This window comes from Ursus maritimus, unplaced genomic scaffold (genome assembly GCF_017311325.1).
Source record: "Ursus maritimus isolate PB19 unplaced genomic scaffold, ASM1731132v1 scaffold_7, whole genome shotgun sequence".
Lineage (NCBI taxonomy): Eukaryota > Metazoa > Chordata > Mammalia > Carnivora > Ursidae > Ursus > Ursus maritimus.
The window spans coordinates 32,039,148-32,055,928 of NW_024426885.1; the positions used below are offsets into that span (position 1 = coordinate 32,039,148).

Below are 16,781 nucleotides of genomic sequence, written 5' to 3' on the forward strand. Positions count from 1 at the left end.
GACCTGAGGGGAAGGCAGACATTTAACCCACTGAGCCAACCAGGCACCTTGTGTCTGTGTGTGTGTGTGTCTTAAATATTTGATTTTATTTTTTTAAAAAAGATTTTAGTAGAGCATGGGCAGGAGGGGGGAGGAGCAGAGGGAGAGGGAGAAGCAGGCTCCCCGCTGAGCAAGGAGCCTGATGCAGGGCTCCATCCCAGGACCCCGAGATCATGACCTGAGCCGAAGGCGAACTCTTAACCAACTGAGACACCCACGCGCCCCTTTAAAGATTTTATTTTTAAGTAATTGCTACACCCCATGTGGGGCTCGAACTCAGAACCCCGAGATCACAACCCTGAGATCAAGAGTCGCATGCTCCACCAGCTGAGCCAGCCAGGCTCCCCAGGGGCTTTTGCAAAGACAGATCTCTGGTAAAAAGATGATGGGAAAGCCAGAAAGGAAGGTTAGGAGGTCAAGATCTCTGCACTGGCTTCCACATCCTGCTACATTCCAGAAGAGTTTTGCCTGATAAAGTCATAGCATGTCTGAGCCGGAACGGATCCCAAGGATCAAGCCATCCACCCCTTACTTTATAGGGTCAGGGAGCTGATGGGAGGGATGGACCACGATGGCAGCATCACACCAGCTGCCTCAGAAGCGGCCAGACCCCAGGGATACCACAGTGCAAAGGGCAGACAGATTTTCAGATTGGCGAGGGCTGATTAGAAACTGTGGCTGCTGAAAACTGCATCAGATATGGAGGCCTAGGGCGTAAACCTTGTGTTCTAGTTTGGTGCCTCAAGGGGCTTCTTACCCGTGGTTCAGCTTTGTGGAGACACCCAGATGTTCACAGGATCTTCCACAGTTGTCTCCAAGGGGTGGAGGGGGCACCAGGACACTGTGAGCCCTGGGAGTCTGCGTGTGTCCACCATTCTGCTCCTGGGGGCTTGCAAGCCCATCAAGGAGGGTCTCTCTCTCTCTCTCTCTTTTTTTTTTAAAGATTTAATATATTTGATAGAGAGGGAGGGTGAGAGAGTACAAGCAGGGGGAGCAGCAGAGGGAGAAAGAGAAGCAGGCTCTCCACTGAGCAGGGAGTCTGACTCAGAGCTCGATCCCAGGACCCTGGGTCATGACCTGAGCTGAAGGCAGATGCTTAACCGACTGAGCCACCCAGGCGCCCCAAGGAAGGTCTTTTAATATCAAAGTCACGGATGAACACTGGGATGATAGTAGTATTTTTAGTATCGCTTGGTTTAGAAAATACCTAGTAGCAAAAAATTACTCTGTGGGTAGTAGTACTGCAGAATGAGTTTGTGCTCCATTCATTGCAACAGCCGCTGCCATTCACTTGAAAAATAGCTGTGCATCTGTGTGTGAAGCATGATATTTATTCTGTCCACGTGTAATGCCCAGCAGGCAGGTGGATCTGACAGCCCACTGTAGTAATTGACTGGCTTTCCGCCAGCACTGGTGGCCCATAAATTTGGAACCGCTAATTCAGAGGATTCGGCCTGCAGAAAACCAGCCACCTAGAAGGGATCACCTAAACATGATCGGCTTCTCGGGCTGGAGAAAATGGGCCAGTGTGAGCTACACCACTGTATTTTAAAAAATTCTTTGTTGCCTTTTTTTTTTTTTTTAAGTAGGCTCCGTGTCCAGTGTGGAGCCCAACACAGGGCTTGAACTCACGACCCTGAGATCAAGACCTGAGCTGAGATTAGGAGTCGGACGCTCTACTGATTGAGCCACCCAAGTGCCCCCCCCTTTATTCCTTTTTTTAATTACAAGAGTAATTCAAGATCATTGTAAAAAAAAATTATGGAAATGTGTAACTGTGAACAATTTTATGTGCAGTGTTCCAATTTTTTCTGTGCTTAAATAATAAGACTTGTATACAAATAGGCTGTTGGTATACATAGTGTTCTCTACATAAGTGTGTGTTTTTAACGTACTTCGTAACTTAGGAAGCAACAAGGTTCAGCGGGAAGAACACTGGGTCTGGCTTCAGGGTTGGGTTCTGGCTCTGCAAATATACTAGTTGGATTGCTAGTAATATAGTGATTTCTTAGTGGGATGATCCCAGGTAAATCACAGATCTTTCTAAGCTTCAGTGTCCTGGTCTGTAAAGTAGGGACTGATGTGTGTCCTTTCTTAGAAGGTTGTTATAAGGATCCAATGACATGGTATGTAGAAAAGGCCTCTTGGTGACCCGTAACGTAGTATGTGGATATAAAGGATTGTTGTTTTTGAAACTTAGGATTTCAGCTCTTTTTCCTTTTTGAATGCTCTCATCCACATCAGTGAATACTTACCCCAGTGGTGACTTACTCAGTGGTTTCCTTGGAGACAAAGAGTAACTGACCTGCTCTTTCTTTTTTTCCAGGTCACTCCTGGAAGCAAGGCTGCGACAGCTAACTTATGTATTGGAGATGTGATCACAGCCATTGATGGGGAAAATACCAGCAATATGACACACTTGGAAGCTCAGAACAAAATCAAGGGCTGCACAGACAACTTGACTCTCACAGTCACCAGGTAAGGCCCATGGAAATGCTCAGTCCTCGACTGGAGTCTGCGTGTGAGCAGGCTGGCCTCCCCTGTCTCAGATCCCCTCTAGCCCCAGCTCCGTGCATGTGCGCAGCGGACAGGCCCAGGCTGGCAGGTCTATAGGATTGGGATTTCCCCAGGTTGCTCATTTTTCTCTCGAATTTTCCCAGTGCTGCTTATAGTGTGGGCATCTTTCTCTAGGAGCTCTGCATTTTCACTTGCTCCAACAAGCGACCAACCAAAACTCTGAGGAAGTAAAATCAGTTAAGTATTGTCAGGTAAAATGGAAGGAGAATTTCTTCCTGGAAACCTTTGAGAATCTACTGAGGATGCTGCTCGGGCCACACCACACCAGGCGGGGGGTAGGCACCAGGAGGTTACGGTGGCGGAGAAAGACGTCAACACCTTACACAGGATGTTGCACGCGAGCTTAAGTGCACTGCAAGAAAGCAGAGCTGAATGGTCTCCGTGGGTTGCCGCGTGAGGAGAGGGCATTGGGAATTGTCACTGGGGTAGAATCCCCATTCTGCTTCTGTTTAGTCTTGGGAGGGGTCCTGCAAGGGCGTGGTTTCAGGAGACCTTTGGTTTAACCTTTACTGGCTCCCTCTTTCCTGTTGGATGAAGTTCACATTGTTCGGAGCACCTGGGTGGCCCAATTGGTTAAGCGTCTGCCTTTGGCTCAGGTCAGGATCCCAGGGTCCTGGGATCAAGTCCCGCATTGGGCTCCCTGCTAGGCGGGGAGCCTGCTTCTCCCCCTCCCTGTCCCCCTGCTTGTGCTCTTTCTCTGTCAAATAAATAAACAAAACCTTAAAAAAAAAAAAAAAGTTCACATTCTTCTTTCTGGTCTTCTGTCAACCTGCTGTTTAATGCCGTGAACTTCAGCTTCCGCTGCCCTTCATCATGAGCGCTTTGCTCGGGTTCTTACCTATGAAATAGGTTTATCCCTTTTTCTACCTTGTGCCGCAGGACTGGTGGGAGGACCAGGTGTGGGGTGGGACGTCCGAATATTTTGTATACTTCAGAGCCCTGACCCCATAGGAGGTGCATCTTTTTTTTTTTTTTTTCCTGAAGTAGGCTCTACACCCAACATGGGATTTGAACTCATGACCCTGAGATCGAGAGTCACATGCTCTACCGCTTGAGCCAGCCAGGCGCCCTGCCCCATTTTTTTCCTATTCCCTCAAAAGCACATTTGTCCCTCATTCTTATCTCCATTTCTATCAGTCCATACCTCTTCTAAGACGTACTTCCATCCATTCATTCTTTTTTTTATTATTATTATCCATTTGCCAATGAACTCAGCAGGCGTGTCTTGTGGCGGTCTGGCAGCGTGCTTGGCACTCTGACCACACAGCGCGGGCATCCGTACGCTCCCTCTCTTGGAGAGGAAGAAACCACACTAACGAAAGCCGGGACTAGACTGAGATTGTTGCTGTGTGATCAGTACACAGAAGTCCTTTGCACACTCAAGAAGGGAGGTATCACTTTTCTTGGGGCCAGCCGTGCTCACGAATAAGTGGGTTACCTGGTCTGGCTCAAGAACACTGGGAGAGGGAGAGGAGAAGCTCGGTCGGTCCTGACCGAGGTGGGGCAGCGTGAGGCTGCTCAGGAGCGTGGCGCGGGGAGGAGGCCGGTGTGTGGGGCGCGACACAGTGCGGTGAGAGAGGATGAGGCCGGCGGAGGCCTGAGCCGCCTGGGAAGCCCCTCGGGGATGCGTGCGGACAGCCATCAGACAAGACCTCATCAGATTGGCAAACGGAGGGGAAGGTGGGCAGCAGAGCCCTAGTTCAGAGGCCAGAAGTCAGGCAAGAGGGGCATTTTCTGGATTTTAGTAAATATTATTTAGCATGAATGAAACAACAGCTTTGTCAATCTGTTGCAGATCCGAACAAAAAATCTGGTCTCCCCTGGTGACAGAGGAAGGGAAGCGTCATCCATACAAGATGAACTTGGCCTCTGAACCCCAAGTAAGTACTCGTTCATCCTTGCCGCTGCTGCTCCTGCCTTCTTGGCCTTCCACACGGCTTAGCACCCCCCACCCCCACCCCTGGTTTCTCTGGCCCTGGAGGCCTGGGCCGAGGCCAGGGGAGTCCTCGGCTGACACAGCGGGGACCTGGCTCCTGTTGGCTTCTTCCCGTAAGGGAGCGCGGGAGGACAGAGCTGGAAAGCCCCAGGGCAGGGGCGCCGGGACTGGACTCGGAGCGTAGGAAGTGATACAGGAAGCAGGAGGACGCCTTCCTGCACACAATAGGGTGGCAGGACCACGGTGACATCAAGGAGCTGGCTCAGCTCACCATGGATTTCAGATCCACGCGAATCAGACTGGGGAGAAAACAAGTGTTCGGTTCTGAGGCCTGGAGCTGAGAGGCGAGACGCGATGGTTATCCCGCCTCTCCTCCCCGGACCCCTCTCTCTGGTTTCCACCAGCCTTCTGGCGGAAAGCTCTCATCTCTGTAGAAGTGAGACTTCTGGGGAGACCCTAAAATAATGACACAAAATAAAGTGGCAGTTCAGGCTGAGACCGTGGTAGGCAATTCGTGTACAATTCGATCAGCCAAATAGAATTTCTGAGGGCAGTAGACTCTCTGAAGATCCCATATTTGTAAACAAGTCTCCCGGTAGTTAGATTAAAAGTGATTTTATTTCTTTCTTCCTTAATTGCATCTCCTGAATTATCTACAATGAATGGGTATTCTTTTGAAATAAGGGGGTATTCCCATTCATTGTAGATAATTTAGGAGATGGTAAGGAGGGCACATATTGCATGGTGCACTGGGTGTTATACACAACAAATGAATCATGGAACTTTACATCAAAAACCAGGGATGTACTGTATGGTGACTAATGTAATATAATAAAAAAATATTATTATTAAAAAAAGGGGGAAACTTCAGAATGTCTAGAACATTTGTGTGAAATTACTCGTGCCTGGCCTACTCCTTTTACAAAGTATGTGTCTTGGATACATTAATGAATTATTAATAGTGAGTTTATAAATAGGGGTGCCTGACTGAGTCCAGTGGAGCCCACGACTCTTGAACTCAAGAGTTGTGAGTTCGAGCCCCATGCTGGGTATAGAGATTACTTAAAAATAAAAAGATCCTTAAAGAAAGTTAATAGATTGATAATGGCTTTTGTGTGGATAAATTGAGTGGTTGTGTATAAGTCATATTTTCTCAGAGGTATCCATTAAAATTTCTGAGATGTAGTCACACAACATTTTTTTCATTAATATAAAAAAAAATCATACTCAAGAAATCCTAATACATTAAGGACCATTTTGCATCTGTCATTTCAAAACCGGTATGAACATGTTATTCTGTACAGCTCCTGTAAGGAAAGCTGATAGAATGGCACTCAGTCTGTAAACCAGCAGTTATGCAGACTAATTTTATTTTTTTATTATTTTTTAAAAGTTTATTATTATTTTTTTTAGTAAGCTCTATACCCAACATCGGGCTTGAACTCACAACCCCCACATCAAGAGTCTCAGGCTTTTCCAACCGAGCCAGCCAGGCACCCCATGCAAACTAATTTTAAACATGCCTCTGTTAATTCCAGTTTCCTGAGACATTCGTAGCCACTTCACTGAATTTACTATAAATGTTAAGTTTCAATGTGTTAAGCTCTCATATATTTTACAATACATAAGGAATGATTTTGTTTTAATTTGGTCTACCTAAAATGTTATTTTCACTTAAATAGGTAATAGTTTCAGTTATACTTTTTATATGTCTTGATTGAGTTTTCATCATAAACATATAATCCGGTCCCTGTATTAATATTTTGAAGGTAGTTCTCTTCCTTAAAAAAAAAAGAATTTAAAAGATTCTTTACAAATACTCTAACATCTAACTTGGGTATATTTTTCTTTTGATTCCAGTAATTCTTTGTTCGTATGAAGAACTTCCTACTCTCCTTTTTCCAAAACCTTCTACTTCCAGTCATTCTAAAATAAAGGAATGAGTAAGAGCAGAGTTCATCTATAATTAAAAGATCTGTTAGTTCATGTAATGCCAACCACCACCCCAGCTTATCTGAGGTCAGAATAGTTACACACCTAGTTTATATTTCCTCATTATTGAGTTTCCTTGGAGACTGATAAATACAAAGCCCAAACAATTACATCATCCCTTCCAAAAGGCAGGCCCTGAATTAACCGCCTGACTTCTGGAAAGACCAGTATTCACATGGGGTTAGAGATATTCCTTTTATGTACAAAACAGATACATTCTCGGAAGATTCCCTATAAAGTGAAAAATCAGGATTTCCAACCGGAATAATTTTCTGTTGACTTCCCTTCTCATTGGAAATGTGTTTCTAGGGAGGGAGAAGGGACTGGACACTGGTCGCATGTCTGCCGTTTGCCATCACTGTGCTTGCTACACTGTGTCACACCAAGTCCCCGTGAGGGAGGCTGTACTGACTTCATTGTAAAGATGAGAAATGGGCTCAGAGAGCTCTAACTTGCCCGCAGCCAAACAGGAATTGACAGGGGAAAATTGAGCCAAGACCGAAAACTCGGAATCTTCCTTGGTGCTCAGCATCCTGAGCTGCTCTGGGGAATTCTGGGGAATTGCTGTGGAGAGAACAGAGCTGTGCCAGAGTCCCGAGCCACCACCGATTTGCAGATGCCCTGCTGTTAGTGACGATGTATTATTCCTCATGGTAGCTGTGCCATAAAATTTACTTAACCATGCTTTGAGGACTGCTAAAGTTATTTTCTTAACTAATTATACTTCCCTTTTTTGGCAGGTGATCTCTGTGTACTTAGCTTTTGTCCAATGTGGACGAAGTGAACTCAATGTAATTTCTACATTGAAACCTCACTGGCTCCAACTTGTTAAAAAGGAAGCCTATCTGAATAGTGAAAAAGAAATCTCAATCATAAAAATATTTTCTTGTCTTTTATTCAGATCAGTACACAGTGATTTAAGCTGTTATTTTTAATGGTCATGTTTTCTAAGAAAGCGTGAAAGACTTGGAAGTTTTGGTGAAAAAGAAAGGGCAAAAAAAAAAAAAAAAAAAAGGAGGAGCAACAGAAGACCAGGACTCTTTTGGGGCCAGTTGTTCTGGGCCTGGGTGTTAAGAAAGAGGCCAGGATTCAGGAAAGTCCTGTGTTGGGGAACGCACAAATATGGTGCAGGTTGAGTTTAGTGGCTGCATAGACCGTGCTGTGGGGTTGCTCCAGAATGTTCGTGCAGACTGCACCTTTCTAATTACGTTGTCAGAAAAGCCATGATTTTTAAGAACAGGAATGTTAGTGTCAAAAGTGTCTTAAAGCAGCTCTGAGCTCTCTTAGGTGTAGGAATTGTCGGGCTAGGCAGTCCAGGGAGGGGGTGGAGGGCGCTGTCTCAGGTTACAGAAGGAGGAACTCGGGGCATGGACCTCTAACAGGTAGCTCCTTGCCTTCCTCTGGTGAGCCCTGGCCTTTTCCTGCAAGAAAGCGCAGATCCCGTGCGCCTTTTACCCCTTCCTGCCCGAGCACGAGCCCGCTCTGCCTTGTCAGCAGCTGCTGCGCCCCAGGGGCCCCCGGGCTTCCTATCTTGCTTGTCTAACCCGCAGGATCCTAGGGAATTTGTCTCCACCTTTTATCATCTCCTGCTCCACACTGACCCAAGTGACTTCCTGTTCTTCTCCTCCTTGTGCCGTAATCCCTCTGGAATGTGCCCTGAAAGGGTGTATCAGCTCCCGCTTGGATCATGACGGCCCTTGGCATCCATGGGTGTCATGCCCAGGGGTGCCCAGCGGCAGGCCAGGCCTGACTGGGCCTCAGGGAAGAGTGAGAAGGCTTTGCTGGTGTGTGAAGCCGCACCCTGGCCTATCTTGAGACTTCCCCACTTGTTGCCTGCGTGTCTCGTGGGCATGTCAGAGCCCCCCCCCGCTGAAGTCTGGGGTGGACCCAGGGCCCCTGTAGCTTGCTTTCTGGCCCTCAGCCCACACTGTCCCTCGAGGGGTGTGCACTGATTGCTCTTCTGATCTCTGCCCACAGGAGATCCTGCACATAGGGAGTGCCCACAACCGGAGTGCCATGCCCTTCACCGCCTCACCGGCCTCCAGCTCTGCCCCCAGGGTCATTACAAACCAGTACAACAACCCAGCTGGCCTCTATTCCTCTGAAAACATATCCAACTTCAACAACGCCTTGGAGTCAAAGACAGCAGCCAGTGGGCAGGAGCCGAACGGCAGAGTGTAAGTAGCCCTTGAATCCCCCCTACAGGCCAGTCCTGGGAAAGGCTGTTCACAGCAGCACCAGGCTCGTCCAGGCAGGTGGAGGGAGGCTGAGCCGCCTCCAGGCCAGAGAGAAAAATATCTGTTTTAGCACCGTGCTTTCTGCATTCATTTTCCTTATTTCTAAAAAGGGGCAAGTACCACCTGCCTTGTCGGGTTGCTGTTAACATAAGAAGTAATGTGTAAAATGCCAGTACTGTGCCTGGCACGAGCAAATCAATTACTCACCGAGACCTGTGTTCTTATTTTCTGGATTTCTCGGGTTGTCGTCATCTTCCCAGTGATCATCTTCCTTCTTTGGCAGCCCTACTGATTTCTGAGAAATTCTTTCGTATTTATAGTTCAGGGCTTCTCCTTGTGTTCACCATCTGATCTGAGCAAGGGACAAGTACTTCATGATGCAGTTTTTGTGAACGAGTGTTTGCTTTTTTCCTCCAGAGCAGCCCAGTAGAAACAATAGAAGTTTGTGAGGATATAAATGTGTGTCTGTCGGAACAGGTTCTGATCGGAGGCAGAGGTGGGGTGGAGGGGCTGCAGATGGACAGCACAGAGAGGTCTAAGGAAGCATCTTTCTCAGGGCTGGGGAGGCCTGTCCCCTCCTGTCGCTAGCCATTTGGCCACAGTTGCCTCGAAGTCTTTATCCGAAGTACCCTCTGGCTTCCCAGCAGAGGGGGCCCAGTGTCTGTCCATCCCAGACTCTTTGGTTGGTTGCTTGCTTGGTTTTTTAAGTAGGCTCCATCCCCAGCCTGGAGCCCAACTCAGGGCTTGAACTCATGACCCTGAGATCAAGACCTGAGCTGAGATCGAGAGTCGGATGCTTAACCGATTGAGCCACCCAGGCGGCCCATCCCAGATTCTTTGAAGATGAATCCAGAAACACTGGGGATACCACAGCCCATGGTAAAATAACTGGGTTTGAGTATGCAGAATAGGAGGTGGGACCAGTTCTCTGTGAGTGAAAAGATGATGGTCTAGGTTATGCGTTGCCCCCTCACACACCCAAAGTTGGGAGGGAAGATAAGGACCTGAGGGCAGAGCTCGGAGTGCAGACAAGGGGGAGCAGAGTGGCCTGTAAGCAGCTCCACATGCAACACGCCTAGAGTGGCTCCAGCAGCTCCGCTCATTCATTAATGTCTGCTGATCGATTTCACCGAAACGGAAGCCGAAAAGCCTTTTTTAAAATCTGAAACCTGATTTTTAAATGTTGGTGACAGTTGAATTGGTTGGAAAGTAGCATGTGGTCCAAACCTTCTCTGATCTGTGAGCATCTTTCCCACTTGGAATCCTCAGTTCTTGTTCCCACTGAAGCCCGTTTGCTGTTCAGTTTCTCCCCAATTCACCTTTAACGAGAATCTGCCCAGCTCTTAGGGTGAGTAAATTGCAAACCCATTGCTTCAGACGCAGGGTAGGAGAGGTTAAGGCACGGGAGGTTCCAGGCGACTTAAATGTGTGGAAGGGGCTGTCGTGGGGATCCTTCCCAAGGACTCCCTCACCAGACTATGCAGATAGTCGCCCTCTCCCTGGAAAAGGGAGATAGACGTAATTGGGCACCCTCTGCATGCAGGTCCCTGTGCCCAGCACTGAAAGGCTCTGCGATTTCCTTTAAGTTTCTTAGAGTCTAGAAGGAGGGACTGTTTGCTGCATGACTTTGGCTTTACAAGATGTTCCAGGTTACTGACATTGCTTGTAGCAACCAAGGCAAGGTGGCTACTAACACTGCTTCTTGCCCCAAATTCCAGTTCCTGCAGGGCCTTAGTGGCTTGGGATGACGATGCCCTTCCAGGTGACTGCGGGGGCATTTGGGGGTACCTGAGAAAGAATGTCGTTCTGGGTCCCCTGGGCTTTCCCCGAAGGGAAGCTTTCTCTTATCCAGCCCCGTGGGGAGCCAAGTGGCCGAAACTCCAAGGGCCATGATTCCTGTTCTTTGCTGCTTTGGTGCAGGGAGAGAGGCTGAGGACGTGACCCTCTTTTACTGTCCCGGAGTGGAATGTTCCATGATCTGGATTTAATAACCCAGGAAATGACACATCCTTAATTGAAAGAACTGCTATGCATTGGGAGAAATATGTGCCTGGGGAGTGTTTTTAGTCTGGCTTTGGCGGTTTTTCCTTCGTTAATATCTTCTTTCTTCCCTCACGCTCCCCACCTGCTCCCCCCGTCCAGTCTGAAACAATTAAGTCTGAAAGTGTCTGGACACTTGCAGGCCTTTCCTGCCGCCCCTGTCCCCTCCTGTCGCAGACCTTCTGGCTGCAGCAGGCTCTGAGTCTTTCTTGATATCAAGGCTCTCCTTTCAGATTTTCTCAGCACAGGGGGCCGAGCTTCTGCCTCACCCCAGACTCTGAAGATAAATCCAGAAAACAGTGGGAATACCGCAGCCCATGGCAGAGGCAGTGCCCGCAAGGGCCATGCTGCCCATCGTGGGGCTCTGCTTACTAGCCTGCTTTCGAGAGGCCACTGTGTTCTCAGCAGGGAGAAACTGTCCTGCGCGGCCGGCAGTCACCGGGTAGCTTGCTTGCTCAGTCAGCAGAAGTCCCAAGCGCTCACTCACCCCCGCTGTTTAGTCTGTAACATTCACTGAGGTTCCAGAATTGGCTCATTTCATACTTGGTGTCTGAGGTCATCACCGATTCCCTGGGGCTCACTGTTGCGTTTCTTTGTCCCATGCACTTCAAAGCAGCCCAGTGTGTGTGTGGCTCCCTGTCTCGTTGGGCGTCCTGGGGCCGCGTCCCCATGTGACAAGAATATAGACAGCATTGCTGTTTCCAGATTAAACTGGGATGGCAGGCAAGCGGGCACCATCTGCCGCCTGCCTCCCAGCACACACACAGCTGAGTGGGACAGCCTTTGGGGCCGTTCAGCTTAACAGTCGTTTATTGAGTACCTGCTGTATACCACGTGGGTGGAGGAAATGTTGCTCTGTTCACCTGCCCTCTGACCTCTTTCAACTGACTCGAAGGGCTCTGGTCATTTTCTGGTAATTCAGGGCCTGGATTTCTTTGTAGATGGGATGCCGCTTTATACGCTCGCGAAGGTACAGGCCTCGTAGGTGGAGGGCCCATGAATTCCAGGCAGGCCTCTTACCTAGGGCAGCCCATGTAACTTCTGTGAGACTCAGCCTCCCCGCCTCTAAGGCGCACGGAATGTTTTCTGTCCCCCCAGCAGGTTATTTAGAGAATGCACGGAGGTGTGCAGAAAGCACCCCACACAGGTGCTCTGTGAGCGCCGGTTGTCACTGATTTCCCTGCCTGTGAGGCCCCGTACCCATCGCTTCTGAGTCCTGGGGGCTCCAGAAGGGCAGAAGTGTGTGGCTAAGTGCTCTGGAGAAGATGTTGCTATGACTTCCGGTAGACTTTCTTTCCAGCACTGTAGCTCGAGTCCCGCCGGCCGGTACAGGCCGTCACCTTCCTGAGGGAGTGCTGGCCTCTTCGTGGAATGAGCGGCTGGGCTCCCTTAACCAGCACAGTAGTCTGAAGACACCGGCTCCCCCAGCTTGTGTTCTCAGGCAGTGCCCTCCCTCTCCCCGTGTACTGATGCGGCATATTTCTAAGCAGGCGCACTGGAAATAAAGGGACGCATTGTTCACTATTCAGTGATACCAGAGGGATTATATTAACCCTGACTCCTTCAGAGCTGGAGCAGAAGAAAATCTCTCTCATGACGGTGGCCGTTTACCCCCTAGCTAAACTTGCCTGCAGCCCCCAGAAAACTGGCTCTGGGGTCTGGGCGTTCCTCCCTCTTCCCCCGGTGCCCATAACGACTGCTCTGGTTTCGTATGACAGGTCCAACATCTAGGCCTTTGAAGACTAAAACTCTGGGAGCCTTCTGGCTAGGCTCCTTTTCCAAAAAGGATTACCTAGCATTTCTCAGTACTGCATGTTGTGGTGAACGATGGGGCAGCCAAGTTGAGGCACCTCAGACTTGAAGAGTTTTTCCGAGTCAGCCTGCATCCTTCATCCCTGCTGACATGGGCACCGAGTACTAAAATCTCTGCATTGTTTCCAGTTAGCGCTTAACCCTCCCTCATGTGGGGAAAAGATTTCTTAGGCTTCATTAAACTTTCTGTTTTAAAGTAATTGTAGATTCACATGTGGTCATAGGAAATAATAGAGAGAGGCCCCTATGCCCTTTATCCAGTTCCCCTCAGTGGTACCAGCTTGAAAACTACAGCACAATATCAAAAGAAGAATGTTGACATCAGTATGGCCAAGACAGAGAAGATTTCCGTCACCGCAAGGTCCCTCGTGTTGTCCTTTGATAGCCACACCTACTCCTCCCACCCCCTCACCTTCCTTAACCCCTGGCAGCCGCTAATTTGCTATCCATTTCTATACTTTTGTTATTTCAAGAATGTTCTATTAATGGAATCATACAAGAGGTGACTTTTTGGAATTGGCTTTTTTTACTCAGTATAACTCATTGGAAATTTATTTGATTTATTCAGGTGGTTTTATGTACCAATAGTTCCCTTTATTCCTGTTCTAAGAATTTTTTTTTCATTGTGGTAAAAAATACTTAAAATATACCATCTTAACCATTTTTAAGTGTATAGGACTGGTAACTATATGCACATCATTGTGCAACAGATCTCTAGAACTTTTTGTCTTGTGAAACTGAAATTCTGTATCCACCTAACAGCCTCCTTTTCCCTACCCCTCTGGGCAGAGGGAGAGGGAGAGAGAATCCTAAGCAGGCTCCACACCCAGGGAGGAGCCTGTCATGGGCTCGATCACACAACCCTGAGATCATGACCTGAGCTGAAATCAAGGGTCTGATGCTTGACTGACTGAGCCCCCCAGGCACCACTCCCACTCTGTTCGTAGGAGTGACTACTTGAGATAACCTCACCTAAGTAGAATCCTGTGGTGTTTGTCCTATTGTGACTGGTTTATTTCACTTAGCATAATGTCGTCAAGGTTTATCCATGTTGCAGCATGTGACAAGATTTTTTTAAGGCTCAGGAATACTCCATCGTCTGTATGTACCACATTTTCTTTATCCATTCATCCCCAGTGGACAGGCTGCTCCCACCCTCAGCGATTGTGACTAATGTTGCAATGAGCAGGAGTATGCAGTATCTTTTTGAGATCCTGATTTTAATTCTTTTGGCTAGATACACACAAAAATGGGATTGTTGGATCATATGAGTAATTTTATTTTATTTTATTTTTTTGAGGAAACTTCATAGCGTTTTTCTATACTGCTGTGCTGTTTTACATTCCCATCAACAGTGCACGGGGTTCCAGTTTCTCCATTCTTACCGACATTTGTAGTTCTTTGGGTTTTTGGGTTTGGTTTGGGGATTTTTTAGTTATTTTTGTAGCAGCTATTCTATATCCTTTCATATGGTTGCTGGCCAGTACGTATCTTTCTGGAGAAATGTTTGTTCAAGTCCTTTGCCCATTTTGTTTTTAAAGATTTTATTTATTTATTTGACAGAGATAGAGACAGCCAGCGAGAGAGGGAACACAAGCAGGGGGAGTGGGAGAGGAAGAAGCAGGCTCATAGTGGAGGAGCCTGATGTGGGGCTCGATCCCAGAACGCCGGGATCACGCCCTGAGCCGAAGGCAGACGCTTAACCGCTGTGCCACCCAGGTGTCCCCCTTTGCCCATTTTTAAAATCAGGTTATCTGGGGTTTTTGTTGTTGTTGTTGTTGTTGTTGTCATAGAGTTGTAGGAATTCTTTATATACTCTGGACATTAACCCCTTATCAAAAATATGGTTAGCAAATATTTTCTCCTATCCCATAGATTGCCTCTTCACCCTGTTGTTTCTTTTGCTATGTAGAAGCTTTTTAGTGTGATGTACTCCCATTTGTCTAATTTTGATTTTGTCGCCTGTGCTTTTGGTATCATGTTCAAGAAATCATTTCCAAGACTGATATCCCAAAGCTTTACCCCTATGTTTTCTTATAGGATTTTTATGGTTTCAGGTCTTATATTAGGTCTTTAATCCATTTTTTAGTTGATTTTTGTATATGGTGAGATAAAGGTCCATTTTCATTCTTTTATATAGTGATACCCAGTTTTATCAACACCATTTTTTGAAGAGACTATCCTTTCTGCATTGCGTGTTCTTGGCATCCTTATCAAAGATCATTTTGACCATATTTCCCAGGTTCGCCCCCCCACCAGGCTCTGTATTTTCTTCCACGGTCTATATGTCTGTCTGTATGCAGGTCCCACACTGTTATGATTACTGTAGCTTCGTAATATGTTTTGACATCAGGAAGTGTGATGCCACTAGTTTTGCTTTGCTTTCTCAAGATTGCTTTGGCTATTTGAGGTCCTTTTGAGATTTCCTATGAATTTTAGGATGCTTTTTCCTATTGCTGCAAACAACACCACTGAGTTTTTGATGGGGATTACACTGAATCTGTAGATTGCTTTCAGTAATGTAAACATTTTAACATTATTAATTCTTCCAGTCTATAAACATGGGTGTCTTTCCATTTATTTGTGTCCTCTTTAATTTCTTTTATCGGCGTTTTGTAGTTTTCAGTGTACAAGTTTTTCATCTCCTTGGTTAAGTTTATTCTCACAGATTTTATTCATTTGATGCTATTTTAAATGGGATTGTTTTCCTAATTTTCTTTGTGAATTGTTCATTGTTAGTGTATAGAAACACAATTGATTTTCGTGTGCTGATTTTCTATCCTGCAGCTTTGCTGAACTCCTTTATTCTAACAATTTTTTTGTTTGTGGATCTTTAGGATTTTCTATGTATGAGATCATGCCATCTGTAAACAGAGATAATATTACTTCTTCCTTTCCAATTTGGATGATTTTTATTCCTTTTCCTGCCTAATTTCTTAGGCTAGAACTTCAGTACTATATCGAACAGAAGTGGTGAGAGTGGGCATCCTTGTCTTTTTCCTGAGCTTAGGGGAAAAACTTTCAGTTTTTCACCATTAAGTATGTTAGCTGTGGGCTTGTCATGCATGACCTTTATTATGTTGAAGTAATTTCCTTCTGTTCCTGATTTGTTTAGTGTTTTTATCACGAGAGTGTGTGGAATTTTGTCAAATCTATTTTCTTGATCAACTGAGATGATCTTGTGGTTTTTATCTTCCATTCTGGTAATGAAGTGTATCGCACTGATTGATTTTGGTATGTTGAGTCATCTTTGCATTCTAGGAATAAATCCCACTTAGTCATGGTGTATAATCATTTTAATGTGCTGTTGAATTCTGTTTGCTGAGGATTTTTGCATCAATACTATTAGAGATATTGGTCTGTAGTTTTATTTTCCTGTGGTACCTTTGTCTGCTTTTGGTATCAGGGTAATGCTGGCCTCATAGAATGAGTTTGGAAGTGTTCCCTCCTCTTCAGTTATTTGGAAGACTTTGAGAAGGATTGGTTTCAATTCCTCTTCTTTTTTTAATATTTATTTATTTATTTGAGAGAGAGAGCATGAGCGTGGGAGGGGAGGGGCAGAGGGAGAGGGAGGAGAGAGAGAGAGAATCCCAAACAGACTCCCTGCTGAGCGTGGAGCCCTACACGGGCCTCAGTCCCACAACCGTGAGATCATGACCTGAGCCAAAGTCAAGAGTCAGACGCCCAACCAGCTGAGCCACCCAGGTGCCCTGGTGTCAGTTCTTTAATTGTTCGGTAGAATTCTCCAGTGAAGCCTGGTCCTGGGTTTTTCGTTGTTGGGAGACTTTTGGTTACTGAGTCAATCTTGTTATTTATTATAGGTCTGTTCAGATTTTTTCCTTTCATGATTTCATTTTGGTAGGTTATATGTTTCTAGGAATTTATCCGTTTCTTCCAGGTTTGTACATATTGTTCATAATAATCTCTTTTGATCCTTTTTATTTCTGTCAGATCCACTGTTACTGTCTCTTCTTTCATTTGTTTTTTGTTATTTGAGTCTTCCCTCTTTTTCTTAGTCTAGCTAAGAGTTTATCAATTTGTTGATCTTTCTAAAAAAAAAAAACCAAATTCTTAATTTTCCTTATTGATCTTCTGTCTGGTTGTTCTGTCCTGATTTGTCTTTATTCCATGGTATGGATGTACCACAG

The 16,781-nt window shown here is 46.4% G+C and overlaps 1 protein-coding gene and 1 non-coding gene across 3 annotated transcripts in view; one reads left to right on the top strand and one right to left on the bottom strand.

Moving 5' to 3' along the window:
• Nucleotides 1-16,781, top strand: part of PDLIM1 (PDZ and LIM domain 1) — a 44,469-nt gene that overhangs the window by 13,389 nt on the left and 14,299 nt on the right. For both annotated transcript variants that reach the window (XM_040624382.1, XM_040624383.1), the window contains exons 2-4: nt 2,366-2,517; nt 4,412-4,496; nt 8,522-8,721. In XM_040624382.1, the coding sequence (XP_040480316.1) occupies nt 2,366-2,517; nt 4,412-4,496; nt 8,522-8,721 (437 nt within the window). The remainder of the gene's footprint in view (nt 1-2,365; nt 2,518-4,411; nt 4,497-8,521; nt 8,722-16,781) is intronic.
• Nucleotides 3,610-3,682, bottom strand: TRNAE-CUC. The gene has a single exon. It is a non-coding gene; the product is annotated as a tRNA-Glu (tRNA).